Source organism: Muscardinus avellanarius (assembly GCF_963383645.1).
Source record: "Muscardinus avellanarius genome assembly, chromosome: 3".
In the NCBI taxonomy this organism is placed as follows: domain Eukaryota; kingdom Metazoa; phylum Chordata; class Mammalia; order Rodentia; family Gliridae; genus Muscardinus; species Muscardinus avellanarius.
Window position 1 is genome coordinate 132,830,861 of NC_137788.1, and position 17,093 is coordinate 132,847,953.

Below are 17,093 nucleotides of genomic sequence, written 5' to 3' on the forward strand. Positions count from 1 at the left end.
GCATTATTACAAATTGACCTTAATATTTACAGAGTTGTAAAAGAGCCTAGTCAAAACTTAGGTTCAGATACTTCTTAGAAACACCAGGATCTCACTGTGAAGGTATCCAGTAATCTACTTTGGTTATTACAAAATTTAAAAATAATTTTTTTATCATCTTCTCTTTTGCTCAAAATGAGCTCAAGCAAAATTATTTTATTTTTCTTTATTTTGGTGGTACTGGGGATGAAACCCTTTTACCTCCGGGCTACACTCCCAGGCCTATTTTTTATATTTTATTTGGAAACAGGGTCTTTTAAGCCAGCGCAGCTGGCTTCGAACCTGCGTGATCCACCTGTCTCCGCCTACCAAGCACAGAGATTACAAGCGTGTGCCACCACGCCCAGCTCATAAAGAATATTAAAATTTTTGCAGTACTTGGAATGGAACCCAGAGGCATTCTACCTCTGAGCTATACCTCCAGTCCTATTTTTTATTCTTTATTTCGAAACAGGGTCTCACTGAGTTGCAGAGGGCCTCACTAAGTAGCTGAGACTGGCCACGAACTGCGATCCTCCTGTTTCAACCTCCCAAATGGGCTGGGATTACAAGTGTGCACCACCACGCCTGGCATATTGAATTTTTTAAATCTTTTATTATTTGCTACCATAATGCTAGCAAATGGAGTCCAAGAAACTTTGTCCTCCAGATTCCAACTGTAGGACCTGTAAAATTGGGTATTTGCCTCTATTTAGAGATCTTCCAAATATCCTAAGTTTCTTGTGGGGGATCTGGCCTTTTTATACCAGCTATAAGATGGAAACCCTATTAGCCATGTACCAGACTAGTGTTTCTGGGAGGACTTTGTAGATAGTAGCTTCAGAAAGTCAACTGTAGTCCTATAAAAATGACTTATGAAGTATGATCTTCTAGGAAAGGCCTTAGCTGCATAAATGATTTTCCAGTTATACCTTGGTAAAAGGAGAACAGATTCTTACTGAAATTATGCAAATTACTATATTGCCAGGAACAGTAAAGAGCTTCAATAAGAGCTTCTGAATTTGAGATTGGGGAGCATATTTAAAAGTACTGGAAGTTCAGCCAGGCATGGTGGCTTACGCTTGTAATCTTAGTACTTGGTAGGCTAAGACAGGAGTATTGTGGGTTCACAGCCAGCCTGAGCTACATAGTTAGGTCCTCCACAATTTAGTGAGACTCTGTTTCAAAATAAAAATCTAGGGCTGGTCTCAGAGGTAGAATGCTCCTGAGTTCAATCCTCAGTACTGCAAAAAAAAAAAAGTATTAGAAATTCAATTTTCTTATTTTCTGAGAATTGTAGGGATATCCAATTTATAAAAGCACATGTTTATCTTTATAAGCCAGTCATAATAGAGGTCCTTTAAGATCCTTTATGATCAAATTTATCAATGCCATCTGGAGACAGGAAAACATTCTTTACTCATAATGAGAGATAATGGGCTTTCTGAGTTATGGCCACATAGATACAGGGGTATGGAGAGGGTGTGTATCTTTGCATCTACAGCTGCAAATTAAAGATGAACACAAAAACTCTTCAGCACAGACTTATAGCCTCAGAGTTGTCTTCCTTCCTGTGAGCATGAAATTCCTAATTGATATGAACTCAAAACAAAGCCCAACAAAATATTTTCTCCATTGTCTTTCACCCAGAAGGAAACAGATCTCTGTAAGACATTAAGACATTTACAGAGATTTCCAAATTCCCAGTGTACCAACAGAAAATAACTTGTCATCTGTAAATAAACCAAAAAAAAGGAAATTAGTAGAAAATATCGTTACAATCAGAAAAACAAGGTTCAATAAAGTTCTACAGCCTTTCTGACTTCACCTGTGGAGACCAAGGGAAGGACATACATGGGTGTGGCTCCCTGTGAGGCTCCTCCTCCCTGCTATCTACAAACACAAAATGAACCCATGTAAAGACCATATCTAGCTTGTTAATTAAATCAGTAAGATGTTAGTTCAAGGGAGAACCCAAACAAGATACCTTTTAGAATCAAGAATAGTGAAATCGATTTGCAAATGGATGCAAAACTAGCTTTTCAGGGGAAGAGTTGTCCTCCATTTGACAGAACTTATTTGCATGTATATCGACAAGAATTATTTACATTGCCATCATATTTCTACACACTAAACCTTAATCCTTACAGCATTATAGACTACACAATAAAAAAAACAAGGTACAAGGTGGGTGTGGTGGTGCATGCCTGTAATCTCAGTACTTGGGAGACTGAGAAAGGAGAGATCACAAGTCTGAGGCCAGCCTCTGCAATGAGACCCTGTTTCAGTCTCAAAAGAGCTACAGATAGAGCTCAGAGGTAGAAGATCCCTGGGTTCATTTCCCAGTAACACACACACACACACACACACACACACACACACACACGTACAGCACCATCTAGGGTCAGATAATCTTCAGAGTTCCTAGCATCTTGACTAAAAAAAAAAAAAAAAAAAAAAAAAAAAAAAATTCAAGAACCTCTTTTGTGTATTTCAAAGTCTTAACTTTTTTCTTCCAATAACGAATGCATACATATAGGTGGTTGTTTAAAATTACATGAATTGCTTCAATCAGTACTAAAGCATCATTAAGATCATGCTTAGATTCTTTGGAATTCTCAGAATGAAACTGACTCTCCAAATAAGAATATAATGAATGATAATGAGTTGTTCCTCACATGTGCAAAACAGGTATAGTTTTTGGACAGAAATTTGGTATTTATAAATGGAAAATACGAGGACAAAGAATCTCAGTATTTTAAAGTACATATTCAATCAATTCTAGTGTTACTAAAATTAAAACTTGGAAGTACTAATTTTTTTTTAAAAAAGGGTTTGAATAGTTGTACTCTGATTAGTAGTTCTTACGTTTTTAAGGCTACAAGAGAGTGACCTTTTTCAACATGTTTGGAGCCCAAGGAGGGAACCTTATTTAAATCTTTGGGTCCCAATTCTAGTGGTTCTCAAACTTCAGTGTATCTCATCTCTTGTGTGTTTCAATAATGTGGATTTCCAAGCCCCAACCTCAGACTTTTGAACACTAAACAAACATCTTTAATGGCAAAATAATGTAGTCATAGAGGTTGTAAAGCAAGTGGAAATAATATTAGTCCCTCTTAAGAATTGTGACAACTTCATCACTTAGTCCAGCTTGCTACACAGTTTATATATGAAGAATTCAGTGAGATCTCGAGTTCTGTTTGTGCTTTCTATTATGAAAGAGACAACAAGAAACTGAAGCCCTACCACAAATTTATTGCTGAGAGTCTCCAAGTTTCTGGCTTCAATACAATAGATCCACCTTAATGAAAGTTCTGCCCCAACAGCAGGCTTCTTTCAATTATTCATTTACTCATTGATTTATTCATTTGTTTACTTATTTAACAATGTCTCTTGTCCTTAGAAAGGCTTGCTCCAGCCTTGCTAACCCAGTATGAGTTCTAGGAATTGTAAATTAGTTGCATTAATACTAACCATGTTGCTCAGTTACACTTAAAATAACCTATTTGGGTATTCATATCATTTGGTGATATAAGAAATGTCTAAAGATAATTCATAAAGTATGACTGATTATATCAAAAGGGTATGGTTTCAAGCACACAGATTTCTTTCAGACCAAAACATTTCCTTAGTTATTAAGAATGTGTGCTCAATTTCTCTGAATTTTAAAATTCAGAGAAAATGAGTAACAGTATTACCAGTGATTGAAAATGTCATAAGTACAAAGAAGTTTTAGTTTGCCTTGAAATTATATTTCTACCTTAAAATGAAATTACCTTAGTGCAATTTTGTCCCCTATTACTGCTATTGGAAATGACATTTTTTTCTTGGGTGAAAATATTAAGCTTAAATGAATGCACACTGTAGCTGTTTTTTTCATGCAAAAGATTAAGGCCCTCTATGTGCCCTTACAAATAACATGATGAATAGAGTAAGTTACACTTGTTGAAATTTATAGAGCTCAGACCTGATGAAATTGCTTTGACTTAAACTCATATTCTGTTAACCTTCCTTTTTAGGGGTTTTAAGTATGATAGAACGAGGATTGATTCCCCCGACAGCAAGGATTACCTTTCAAAATCCACCCATTATACCCAGAGCAGCTCCTCTGCATAATTTTGATGAAGTACATAAGGTTCCAACTACAGGTAAGACACTCCCACCTGCATCTTTAGCTGGAGGCGCATGAAAGCGCCTCCCCATACAATCTAGCCTCTACCAGGCAACTTTGATCCTCAGTCGAAGGACAAGGCGAAAGTTGCAAGTATCTTGAGTTCGAGTTTAGCAGGTAAAGGAATGTTAGCTGTCTCTGCACAACACCTATGGAAGGCCTGTGCTCTGGGCCAGAAGGTTGGTGCAATTGATTGACAAAACAATATGGATATAATAAAGATAAATAAATTACAGTTCAAAGCGGCGCAGAGTAAGAGTTGATGTTGAAGTATAGTGCTGCACAAGTTCAGAGGAATGATTACTGAGGGGTGAATAATAGCAGGTTGCTTCAAAGAGGAGGTTGGATGAAGTCAGGTGTTAGAGAAAATCACCGCTCTGAGAGTCTCCTGACCAGGTACAGAGCCTCAGGCAAGCCACGCACTTCCTCTGGGCCTCCAGTCTCCCTGTTACAAAGCGAGGCGTTTGGGCTAAATTAATTCACATGTTCAACAAATATTTGTTGAATGCTTATTTAGGTGCTGGATGCAGGAGAGGATAAGTCAGATGGCATTTCTACTCCTATGGAGCAGACAGTCTAGTGGGAGACCCAGACAATAAGCAGGGAGGTAAATGAGAATGTAAGCTAATGACAGGTGCTAGAAAGAAAACCTTGTGGGTTAGTGTGGGAGTGAGAGGAGAGGGAATGGGCTTTGAGCGAGGGGTCAGGGAATGTCTCAGAGGTGTGAGGCTGGAGCTGAGATCCAAACGATAAGAAAGAACCCCTCATTTAAACATCTAGGAAAGAGCATTTCAGATATAGAGCAGCACAGGGAGAAAGGCCCTGGGGACTGGGGAGGGAATGAGCAAGAAGGCCAGGCACGAGGAAGGGAGGACAAGGAGCGGCCAGGGAGATGGAGAGGGGGCGTGGGGTGCAGGCCCAAGCAGCAACTACATGTGGGTCTCAATTTTTTTTTTTTTTTTTTTGCAGGTACTGGGAATGGAACACAGGGACATTCTACCTCCAAGATACACCCCCAGCCCTGTTTTTTATTCTTTATTTTGAAACAAGGTCTCACTGAGTTGCAAAAGGCCTCTCACTAAGTAGCTGAGGCTGGCTGTGAACCACGATCCTCCAGTCTCAGCCTCCCTAATTCTGGGGTGTCTCAGTAGGTATTCAGGCCTATTTCCATATCAGTGGAGTTGGGGCAGGAACATGTCAGCTTAACTAAAGACAACACTTCCCAGGCTTCCTTGCAGCTCAGGGTGCCATGTGACCGGGCTCTGGCACTACAGGCAGAGATGGAGAGGGAAAGTTATGGGCTGTGCCCTTAAGAAATAGGAGCAAGTCCTAGGGTGACAGGCATGTGACACCATGCCGTTTCAGTGTCTCTAAAGTCCTTTCTTTTAAAAACGTTTTAGAGCGCCAGGCGGGTGTGGTGCACGCTTGTAATCCCCATGCTTGGGAGGCAGAGGCAGGAGGATCGGGCAGGTTCGAAGCCAGCTGCACTGGCTTAAGAGACCCTGTTTCCAAACAAAAATATAAAAAAATAGGTCTGGGAGTGTAGCCCAGAGGTAGAAGGGTTTCCAGGAACCCCAGTACCACCAAAAATTAAAAAATAATAATAAAAATAAAATAAAAATAAAAACATTTTAGACTAGCCAGGTGTGGTGGCGCATGCTTGTAATCCCTGCGCTTGGGAGGCGGAGACGGGAGGATCGCGCAGGTTCGAAGTCAGCCTCGCTGGCTTAAAAGACCCTGTTTCCAAATAAAAATATAAAATAGGTCTGGGAGTGTAGCCTGGAGGTAGAAGGGCATCCAGAAACCCCAGTACCACCAAAATAAATATAAATAAATAAATAAATATAATTAAAACATTTTAGACTATTCCAGAACCAGCATGGTAGTCCTCCAAACCATGGTGAGGACTTGGTTTTAATACTAACCTCAACAAGTGCCCGCTGAAAGGTTTAGAGAGGAAGATGAGGTTATATGATGTGTGTGTATATGTTACTAGAGATTGAACTCAGGGGCATTCTACCTTTGAGCTATACTGCCAGCCATTTTAATTTTTTATTTTGAAATAGCTCTCTCTAAGTTGCTGAAAGTTTCACTAAATTACTGAGGTTAACCTTGAACCTGTGATCCTCCTGTCTGAACCTCCCAAGTACTGGGATTACAGGCATGTGCCATGCTCAGCTTAATTTTTGTTTTAAAAAGACCATTCTGAGCCAGGCATGTTGGCGCATGCTTTTAATCCCAGCGTTTGGGAGACTGAGACCAGAGGATCCTGGTTTGCAGACAGCCTTAGCTACTTAGTGAGGCCCTCCGCAACTTAGACCCTGTTTCAAAATAAAGAATAAAACATAGGGCAGGGCAGGGGGTGTAGCTCGAAGGCTAAATGCCTCTGGGTTCCATCCCCAGACCTGAAAAAAAAAAGACCATTCTGACAGCCTTGCAGATAACAAATCAGAGGGGCACATGCATAATAGTAAGAAAACTAGTTAAAATCTACTGTAGTAATGCAGGTGTGAAATGATGGTGTCTTAAAACATTAGTACTGACATAATTGAAGATTCCTATGTAGTTGTAAGAAATAATACAGAGCGATTCCTTATGCTCTTTACAGTTTCCTCCAAGAACAACATATTGCAGTTCTAGAGTAGAGTATCACAACTGGGATATTGATAAAAATCAAGAGACCAACATTCTATCTCCACAAGAACTCCTCATTTTGTTCTCTTAGAACCGCCGCTATTTCCCTCCTCCCCTGCATCCTCTTAATGCCTGCCAACCAATAATCTGTTCTCCATTCCTATAATTTTGCCATTTCAAGTATGTCATATAGGTGATATCATACAGTGTGTGACCTTTTGAGATTGACTTTCTTCACTTGTCATAATTCTCTGGAGAGTCCACCAGGTTGTAACTTCTATTTGTAATTTCTAATTTGTAACTGGGTAGTATTCTGTGTTGAAACCCCACAGTTATTAAAGCATTCACCTGTTGAAGGAAATATAGGTGGTTGTTGTTTCCATTTTTTTGCTACTTATAAGTGAAGTTGCTATAGACATTAAGGCACAGTTTTTTGTATGAATGTATGTTCTCATTTCTTTAAGATAAATGCCTAGGAGTATAGTTACCGCACTTACGGTAGTTTATTTGTATACTTTTTTATTTGTATGTTTATTTGGTCTACACACATTTAGAACCACATCAGAGAATGCTATATTTCTTTCAGACATCAAATATAATTTAGAACACTTAAGAGGAAAAGGAATGCCTGTTCTTTCTACATATATTTGCATTTTTGTTTATGTGCAATACCGGCCAAAATTTATTCCTTTCCTTTAATGTTTTCCTTAGGTTTTAATTTATTTTGAACTGAAATGTAAAAATATAGAATTATACATATTAATGGGGCACCATGTTATGTTTTGATACATGTACACACTGCGTAATGTTTAAATCAGGTTAAGTATATTTATCCCCTCATATATTTCAGATCTGTATAGTGAAGATATTTAAATCCTTTTTTCTAATCTTTTGACATGTACAGTACATTATTCTTATGTGTAATCATCTGACTGTGCAATAGTAGCACATCAGAACTTGCTTCTATCTAAATGTAGCTCAATACTGATTGATTGACATTTCCCCATTCCTCCCCTTCCCTGTACTCCACAGTCTCCAGTAACCACCATTCTGTTTTCAACTTCCTTAAGATCATCGTTTTAGATTCCACATGTGAGATCACACAGTACCTGTACCTGTCTTTCTGTGCCTGACTTACTTCAGTTAATATAATAGTCTACAATTCTATCCATGTTGCTGCAAATTACAGAATTTTATTCTTTTTATGGCTAAATAATTTTCCACTGTGTGTATGTACCCTGTTTTCATTGTCCATTCATCAGCGATGGACACTTGGGTTGTTTCCAGTTCTTGGCTATTATGAACAGCGCCTCCAGTGGACCCAGGAGTGCAGATATCTCTTCAATATACTTATTTTTTCCCCTTTGGATATGTACTCAGTAGCAGGATTGTTGGGTCATATATTAGTTCAATATTTTATTTTTTTGAGGAACTTCATTCTGTCAACAGTGTTGCAAAGTTCCTTTCCCCCCACATCTTCACCAGCTTTTCTTATCTTTCGTCTTTTGGATAAAAATTCTTACTGGGGTGAGGTGACATGTCACTGTGGTTTTGATTTGCATTTCCCAGATGACTAGTGGTACTGAGCACTTTCTCATGTATCCATTGGCCACTGGTATGTCTTCTTTTGAGAAATGTCTCTTTAGATTTATTGCCTATTTTAGTCATTTTTGTTTGTTTTTATCAACTGAGTTTTTGGAATTCCATTTATATTCTGGATATCAATCCCTTGTCCAATGTATAGTTTGCAAGTATTTTCTCCCAGTCCGTAGGTGTTTCTTCACTCTGTTGATTAATTCCTTTGCTGTGCAAAAGCTTACATTAGAAGTAGTCCCATTTATCTGTTTTTGCTTTGATTTTCTGTGTTGGGGAGATTTTTTCCAAAAAAAAGTTCATTAATTCCAACGTCCTAAAGCATTTCTCCTATATTTACTTCCAGGAAATACTTTCAGGTCTTGTAGGTAAGTATTTAAACATAGAGGTGTTTAGACTCATTGTTCTGCATGTGGATACCTAATTTTCCCAGCATAAGTTTTATCAAATATATTAACCTTTCTCTAATGTGTGTTCTTGGAATTTCTGCCAAAAATCAGTTGGCTAGGCCAGGCATGGTGGCACACGCTTGTAATCCCAGCATTTGGGACAGAAGGATCGTGTTCATGGACAGCCTCAGCTACTTAGTGAGGTTCTTTGCAACTCAGTGAGACCCTGTTTCAAAATAAAAAATAAAAAATAGGGCTGGGAATGTAGTTCAGAGGTAGAATGCCCCCTGGGTTCCATCCCCAGTACCACACACACACACAAAAAAAATCAGTTGGCTATAGATGTGTGGGTTAAATCTAGGCTCTGTATTCTATCCCATTGGTCTGTGTTTGTTTTTATGCCAATACCATGCTATTTTGATTACTACAGCATTTTGAAATCAGGTAATATAATGCTTTCTGCTTTGTTCTTTTTGCTCAAGATGGTTTTGGCTATTTGTCTTTTTCTTGTTTCTTTGCTTTTTTATGGTTCCATATAAATTATAGAATTTTTTTTCTACTTCAGTGAAGAATGTCAGTGGTATTTGGATAGTGGTTACACTGAATCTATAAATTGTTTTGGGTAGTTATAAACATTTTTAATATTATTGACTCTCCAGTTCATGAACATAGATGTCTTTTTACTTTTTTGTATCTTCTTTAATTTTTTTCATCAATGTTTTATGATTTTTATTGTATAGATGTTTTGCCTCTTTGATTAAACTTATTCTATTTTTGTAGCTATCATAAATGAGACTGTGTTCTTTATTTCTATTTCAGATCACTTATCATTTAGAGATAGCAATGCTACTGATTTTCATATGTTGTTTTTGTAGTCTACAGCTTTGCTGAATTAATTAGTTCTTCTAGATATTTTTTATTGATTTTTTGAAGTCATCTCTATATGAGGTCATGTCATCTTCAAACAAGGACAGTTTGAGTTTTTTCTAATTTAGATCCCCTCTATTTCTTCCTCCTGCCTGGCTGTTCTGGCTAGGACTTCCAGAACTATGTTGCATACAATTGAGGAAAGTGGGAATTTTTATCTTTATTCCTGATTGTAAAGAGAAAGCTTTTTCCCTACAATGTTGGCTATTGACTTATTATAAATGGTTATTATTATGTTTAGGCACATTCCTTTTATATCAAATTTGCCCAGCAGTTCTATTGCGAAGATGATACTGACCTTTATCAAATGCCCTTTCTGCCTGTGGATTTTGTCCTTCATTCTGCTGAATGATTTGTGTATATTGATTTGTGTATATTGAACCAGTACACATCTACTGGTTTGTGTATATTGAACCATCCTTGCATCCCTGAGATGATTCCACTTGATCATGGTGAATAATTTTTTTAACACGCTGTTGAACCTGGCTTGCTAGTATTTTGCTGAGGATTTTTGCATCTCTGTTCACTGAGGATATCAGCCTGTAGTTTTCTTTTGTTGCATCCTTTTCTGGTTTTGATAGCAGAGCAATACTGGCCTTGTTAAATGAGTTTGGAAGAATTCCTTCTACCTTTTTGGAATAACTTAAGGAGAATTGGTATTCTTTCAGTGTTTAACAGTGATGGTTTAACTAGGTGATTCTGGGCTTTTCTTTGACGGGAGGCTTTTTTATTACTTATTCAATCCTGTTGTCATTGTTCTTTTCAGGTTTTCTGTTTCTTCATGATTCAGTCTTGGTATGGTGTATGCTTCTAGGAATTTGTTCAATTTCTTCAAGATTATCAAATTTGTTGACATATAATTATTTGTAATAGTCTTTAATGATATTTTGTATTTCTGTTGTCTTAGTTTGATGTTTACCTTTTCATCTCCAATTTTATCAGAGCCTTCTCTTTTTTTTCTAAGTCTAGCTAAGGGTTTGTCCGTTTTGTTTATCTTTTCAAAGAACCAGCTCTTTGTTCTGTTGATCATTTATAATCTAGTCTCCGTTTCTGCTCTGATCTAGTTCACTTTTTTCTACTGATTTTATATTTTTTTCTTATTTTTCTAGTTCTTCAAGATGCCTTGATAGGTCATTTATTTGAGATCTCTGTACTTTTCTTTAAAGTGGGCATTGAGTGCTATAAATTTCCCTTCTATTTTTTATTTTGCTGTATCCCATAGGTTTTGGTATGTCATGTCTCCATTTTAATTCATTTTAAGACATTTTAATTTCCTTCTTGATTCTTCTTTGATCCATTGGTAGATCAAAATAAAATTGTTTAATTTTCATGAATGTGTATAGTTTCCAATGCTTTTCTTGTTACTGATTTTTAGTTTTATTGTATTGTGGTCATAAAAGCTGTGCCACACACTGAGACCAACACTACACTGGGGTGGGCTCACACTGCATGGGCTGTCTCATGGCTGTAAGATAGCTCCTGCAGACCCAGGCCTCACATATACTATATTCCAGGTAGGAAGACGGCAAACATAGTGGTGTCTGTATCTTCCCAGAAATTTTTGAGTATACTTGCTCTTAAATCTCAATAGTCACATGGCTTCTGTTAGCTACAAGGAAGAGTAGGACAGAGACCATCCAGGGATAAGAATTAGCATTAGGATTTAGGGACATGCCTATACTAAATAGGATTAGGGACATGCATATACTAGATACTTTGTATGGTGAGTTATACGTAGTCTAATCCATTCATGAAAATTCTGATGATCTTTGTTGGATATTTAATATACTTAATATTTGATTTGTTTTGGTACTAGAGATTGAACCCAGGGAAATTACACCTCTGAGCTACACCCCCAGCACCATTTTATTTTTTATTTAAAAACAGGGTCTATTTAAGTTGCTGAGGGCCTCACTAAGCTGCTGAGGCTGGCTTTGAACGTGTAGTTCTCCTGTCTCAGCCTCCCAAGTACTGGGATTAAATGCATGCATCACCACACCTGGCAGTATTTGCAATATACTAAAATTATTTGTTGTTTATCTAAAATTAGAATTTAGCTATATCCCTTTATTTATTTATTGTTTGTTTGTTTGTTTTGACTACATCTGAAAACCCTGAAAGCTAGGCACATTCTCACCCTGAAAAATATTGGGTTTCTAAAATTATCAAGGAAAAAAGGTGAATGGATATTTGACTGGAAAGTAGCAATAAGTACCACAGAAGCATACAAGTTTGTCAGGAAGACATGGTTTTTTGTTTATTTGTTTGTTTCCTGATATTTATTACCTCTGAAAAAATATGTGAAATTACAAATCTGTGAAATTTTTATTCTACCAAATTCTATAAAAATCTTACTAAAATCCTTTAAAAGTTGAAAATGTGTTAGCTGTTATGTTTCTACATGGGAATTTAGCAATAAGGCTCACTTAACTGCAGGAACCTGAAAGTTAGACAGAAAGTATACTGAGTTTGCAGATCCTAGGAATGACTTAGGTTTTACTGTGTCTGGTGAGTCTGTGGGTCGGGGGCAGCCTGGACTCCGCTGTGAATCAACTGGCAGCGGTGGGAGAGCAGAGCCCAAAGCAGGCAGTGGGGCAGGAGGATGCAGAAGTCCAGGCAAAAACTTGTAGGCTTGGAAAGGGGAGGGCAGGGGGTACAAGTCGCAGGGAGACTCACGGGAAGCAGGGAACCCAGGGAGGAGAGAACGCTGGTCCAGAGGCCACAGACAATGCTCTTCTGGGGAGCTGAGTGCTCTGCAGTTCTAGTTGTTTTTTACAAGATGGCTGAACATATTCCTTTGCAGCCCACTTGAGATAGCCTGAGAGAACCTAGTCCTCCAAGTGATATTCTAAATTACATATTGATATCTTTGACAAGCATGCTGATTTGGGTCATATCTGTTAATTCTTTCAGAGACTATTACTTTAGAACTGACAGAAAAGGGGTGAGGGGAAGGAATTGAGGTGAACAGCCTCACTTTTCCTGAGTTAACTGTTTGAGTAAATTACTTGAGCCCGGTGTGGTGTTGTACGCTTGTAACCCCCATAGGGAGGCTGGGGCAGGGAGACTGCTGGTTCACGGTCAGCCTCAGCTATTTAGTGAGGCCTGCTGCAACTCAGTGAGACCCTTTTTCAAAATAAAGAGTAAAAAAATAAGGCTGACATTTCTTCTAAAGTCAATAGTTAAGATGTTTCTTTCACTGGATATAGAAAAGACAGATAGTGAGCAGACCGGTGACAGAGCTATTTGCCTTTCAAGATGCAAACCCCACAGCACCCACCCAGTGCCTCTCCCTCTCTTTCTGGAAGAGGTAACATCACCCACCTTCATCCACAGCTCTCACCAGTTTGCCTCAGAAACCGCCGCCGAAGGCTCCAGGAGAAGTGCAAGAGTCTCAAAAGAAACCAAAACCAAAGGTATTTGTATTTCTGCTACAAAATGGCATTTCCCCTTTTTTTATACTATCATCTGGGAGATTTGGGGGAATATCCACGTGTAGAGTTGCTCCTTCCACAAAGAAAGTGTTATTTCAGCTGCTGCTGGATGGCATTTTATTATTTTTGCAGTGCTAAGGAACAAACCCAGGGTTTTCCCTTATACTAGGCAAGCACTCTACCACTGAGCTACATGCCCAGTCCCTGGTTTTAGAAAGGAGGATTATTATACAAGTCAACTCTACCTTGACACTGCCAGTGGGTCTAAAAGGATCCAGTCTTGTTACATTATTGTGAGATTAACTATGTGGCTGAGTCAGGGGTCCGGGAGTTTGGGATATAATAGTGATTGCATTGCATCTAAATTTATGTTGTACAGGGTTTCACTCCATCACCTTTGTCTTTAAGCATAGGCTGGAAAGGCAAGACCTCTAATTTTACACAGAAACCCTTAATGAGAAAGAGGAAGGAATTTGGCATCCTTTAACATCAGCACCTCACAGTACAACATGATTCATCCTTGAGAAGGTGTACTCAATTTAAAGGTGCTGGATTTTTGTAGCTTGCTTTCTTATGCTTATGGGCCCCAGACAGACTTGATAATTGCAACTTTTCACCACAAAAAGGAGACAGCTGGCGATGTCTTTTCTGGCTTACCCTGTATATCATGTTTTCAGCTGCTCTCATAAAAAAAAGAAAAAAAGAAAAAAAAAAGAAAAAAGAAAGAAAGAGAAATTGGAGAGTATCAGCAAAGAAATTAATCCTGCTATGGCTCCAAAGTAGCCTGCAGCCGGCTCCCCCTAGACCTTTACCTTTTAATGCCCAACTCTTCTCAAAGAGGTTTTCGCTGTGTTTTCAGCACTGATGGGCTGTTTCCCCTTAAGAGATTTCCAGGCTGTGTATGCAGCAGCATGTCACGTGACACCCCAGTTGCCATGGCAAATATTTGTGTTTCATGAAAAATGTGGGTAAAAAAATCAATGTGAATGGCCAAATCCCAAGACAGACAGGCCTTCAGGCAAGTGTTTGGCCGGCACCATTGTTGTTTCAAATTCAGCTGTTTAACAGGCTGTGAGGAGGCCACGGGCTAATGTGCATTATGGGAACAGGCGGAGACACCTGTTTTGATTCTCACCCTGTTCTAGCTCTCAGCTCCCACAGTTCTAGAGAGAGTAGATCTACAGGTAATGCAAATACTGTGGCTGAATTTTAGCTATAAGCAGTTTATCTCCAAACAATTCTTTTAAATAGTGTCATTTTCTGAATACTAATTAGCCCTGGCTTTAATTTCCTCTGTTGACTTCACAAAGCTTTCTCCTACTGCTAGAAGCAGTAATATTTAAAGACTTTTCCCTGTGGTCCTGGACTGGTACAAAATTTCAGAATTGACTTTTCAATGGTAAATGTAATTATTCATACACTTTGTGGAAAATGTTCTGGGCATGAAAGTTAAAAGGCTAGAGAGCCGGGCATGGTAGTGCGTGTAATCCCAGCTACTCGGAAGACGGAGGCCAGGGGATTAGAAGTTTGAGACCAGCTTCAACAATTTAGCGAGACCCTGTCTCCAAATAAAATAAAAAAGGGCTGGAGGTGTAGCTCAGTGGTAGAGCTTCCCTAAGTTCATTCGTCAGTACTGAAAAAAAAAAAAAAAAAGCTACGAGAAAGACTTTTGGCCAGGCTCCACCGCTGGCCCGCAGTGCTGTGGCACACAAAGCCCTCTCTTGTAAATCCTTCTCCCAGCATCCCCTAGAAGTGGGGCTTGCCATCTGATTATAATTGTTCCTGTAAATATTTACTTTGTCAAACTCTTTCCTCAAAGCAAACTGGGCCTGCCCAGTACAGCAGTATTGTCTGGGGTTGGAAAAGGTCTTTGTAATGACTACCTCCCGCCTGGCCTTCCCCGAAAAGAGGGGGCAGGCTGGCCCAGCGGGGGGGGCTCTGAGCCCTTTATTTGTTTTATAGAATTACCCATGAGAGCCATCTTGATTTAAACTGTGTCTGTTCTTCATTGTAGGCGAAAGGCAGAAGGTCAAGAGGACATCTTGACAGGAAGGTCTGTAATTTGTGTGACTAGTTGAAATTTGGGGTCTGTCACCTGATGTCCCTTCCTTAGGCTGCAGGGCAGAAGTGTGGGAGGTCCCTCGACAGCTGGAGACAGCAACAAAAGTTCTTTTGCTCTTCCTTTATGAAAGAAATTACATCATGTTTTCAGAAAAAAAAATATTTTGTTTAAAGTGAAAAACCTTGTTTTTGCTCTGGGGACTGAATCACTTCTCAGTCTTTCGTGGGAACAAAAGATTTAGTGTCCACAAAATTTGGCCTAATCACATTAGTCTTCAACCTCAAAGATTTTCATCAAAGGTACTCTTAAAAATAAATAAAGAACTGGGTGTGGTGGCACACGCTTGTAATCCCAGTACTTGGGAGGCTGAGACATTGAAGGTTGGAGGACACCCTTAGCAATGTTGCAAGATTCTCAGTAACCTAGTGAGACCCTGTTTCAAAACAAAACAAAATAAAACAAAAAAACTCAGAGGTAAAATGCCCCTGGGTTCAATTCCTAGTACTGGGGAAAAAAAAAGATAAAAATAAATTCAGTTGTCCCCTAGCATGTACTTACCTGTGTGCACCTGTGGTTGTGTATACATATATGCAAGCATGTGCATACACACACTACATACATAATGTGGTAGGTTGTTAGGGGTATGGGATTTCGTGTTAAGCTGACTACAACAATTAAGGTAAGAAAAAAGTTGGAATAAATGAAATAGTCCCTACAAAATGGCAGGTACATGCCAGTAAGGATTATTCTACAGGGCCATACATTAGTTAAAAATAAAATAAAGATAAATAAATAAATAAAACTTGAAATAGGAACATGCTTCATTCTCCTCCTAGTAGCAGAGAAACTTATTTGGCAAGTTGCTTAAGCTGTGCCTCACTTTCCTCCTCTGACAACTGGGGATGAGTCCTCCTTTCTCATAGGTCGCTGCAAGGACAAGGTGAGTTAACATATATGAAATGAAAGTGCTTAGGAAGGATAAAGCACTTTCATCATAACTCATCAGCCCATTTTTATTTTACTTTATTTTATTTTTTGTGGTACTAAGGGTGGAACCCAGGAGCTTTTCTGCCCCCGGGTTATATTCCCAGACCGATTTGATACTTTATTTGGAAACAGGGTCTCACTAAGTTGCTGAGAGCCTCACTAAGTAGCTGAGGCTGGCTTCGAACCTGTGCGATCCTCCTGTCTTAGCCTCCCAAGCACTGGGATTACAAGCATCTGCCACCACGCCTGGCTATCAGCCCATTTTTAAAAGCATCTTCTAGCCAGGCGTGGTGGTGCACACTTGTAATCCCCATGCTTGGGAGGCGGAGACAGGAGGATCACGCAGGTTCAAAGGCAGCCGCACTGGCTTAAGAGACCCCGTTTCCAAAAAATAAAAAGTATAAAATAGGTCTGGGAGTGTAGCCCTAAGGTAGAAGGGCTTCAAGGAACCCCAGTACCACCAAAAATAAATAAATAAATAAATAAATAAATAAATAAGCATCTTCTAAGCTTCCTGTTCTCAGTGATCTTCTCAGTAAGCATTTCAGAGGGACCTTAGCCGCCTCTTCTCATGAAAATAGAGCCCCCTTTTTGAGTCTCTTTCATAGAGCTGTGGCTAGAGAGCGCTGTATACACTATTGCAGACAGTCCTTCTGAACCTAGACAAATTGCTCCTAGATCAACTAATCAGTGCAATTAGACCCTTCCTCTAGTCCCCTTGACTTTGTACCGTGAGGAAATGGTGAGCCCAATTCTGCACTTAAAAATGAGTGTGCTTCAAGAACAGCAAGGCATTCTATCTGTATTATTGATAACAACTAATGCTGATTGTCATGTCCCATGTGCACGGCACAAGCACCTTCCACACCCTCTGAACC

At 39.1% G+C, this 17,093-nt stretch overlaps 1 protein-coding gene across 1 annotated transcript in view; it reads left to right on the forward strand.

Annotated features, from left to right (window-relative positions):
* IQCH (IQ motif containing H) overlaps window positions 1-17,093 on the forward strand; it is a gene marked incomplete at both ends in the record, with an annotated part of 227,693 nt that overhangs the window by 85,873 nt on the left and 124,727 nt on the right. The window contains 5 exons of the mRNA XM_080691646.1: window positions 4,038-4,166; window positions 13,041-13,148; window positions 14,026-14,134; window positions 15,181-15,219; window positions 16,152-16,168. Coding sequence (XP_080547772.1) covers window positions 4,038-4,166; window positions 13,041-13,148; window positions 14,026-14,134; window positions 15,181-15,219; window positions 16,152-16,168 — 402 coding nt within the window. The remainder of the gene's footprint in view (window positions 1-4,037; window positions 4,167-13,040; window positions 13,149-14,025; window positions 14,135-15,180; window positions 15,220-16,151; window positions 16,169-17,093) is intronic.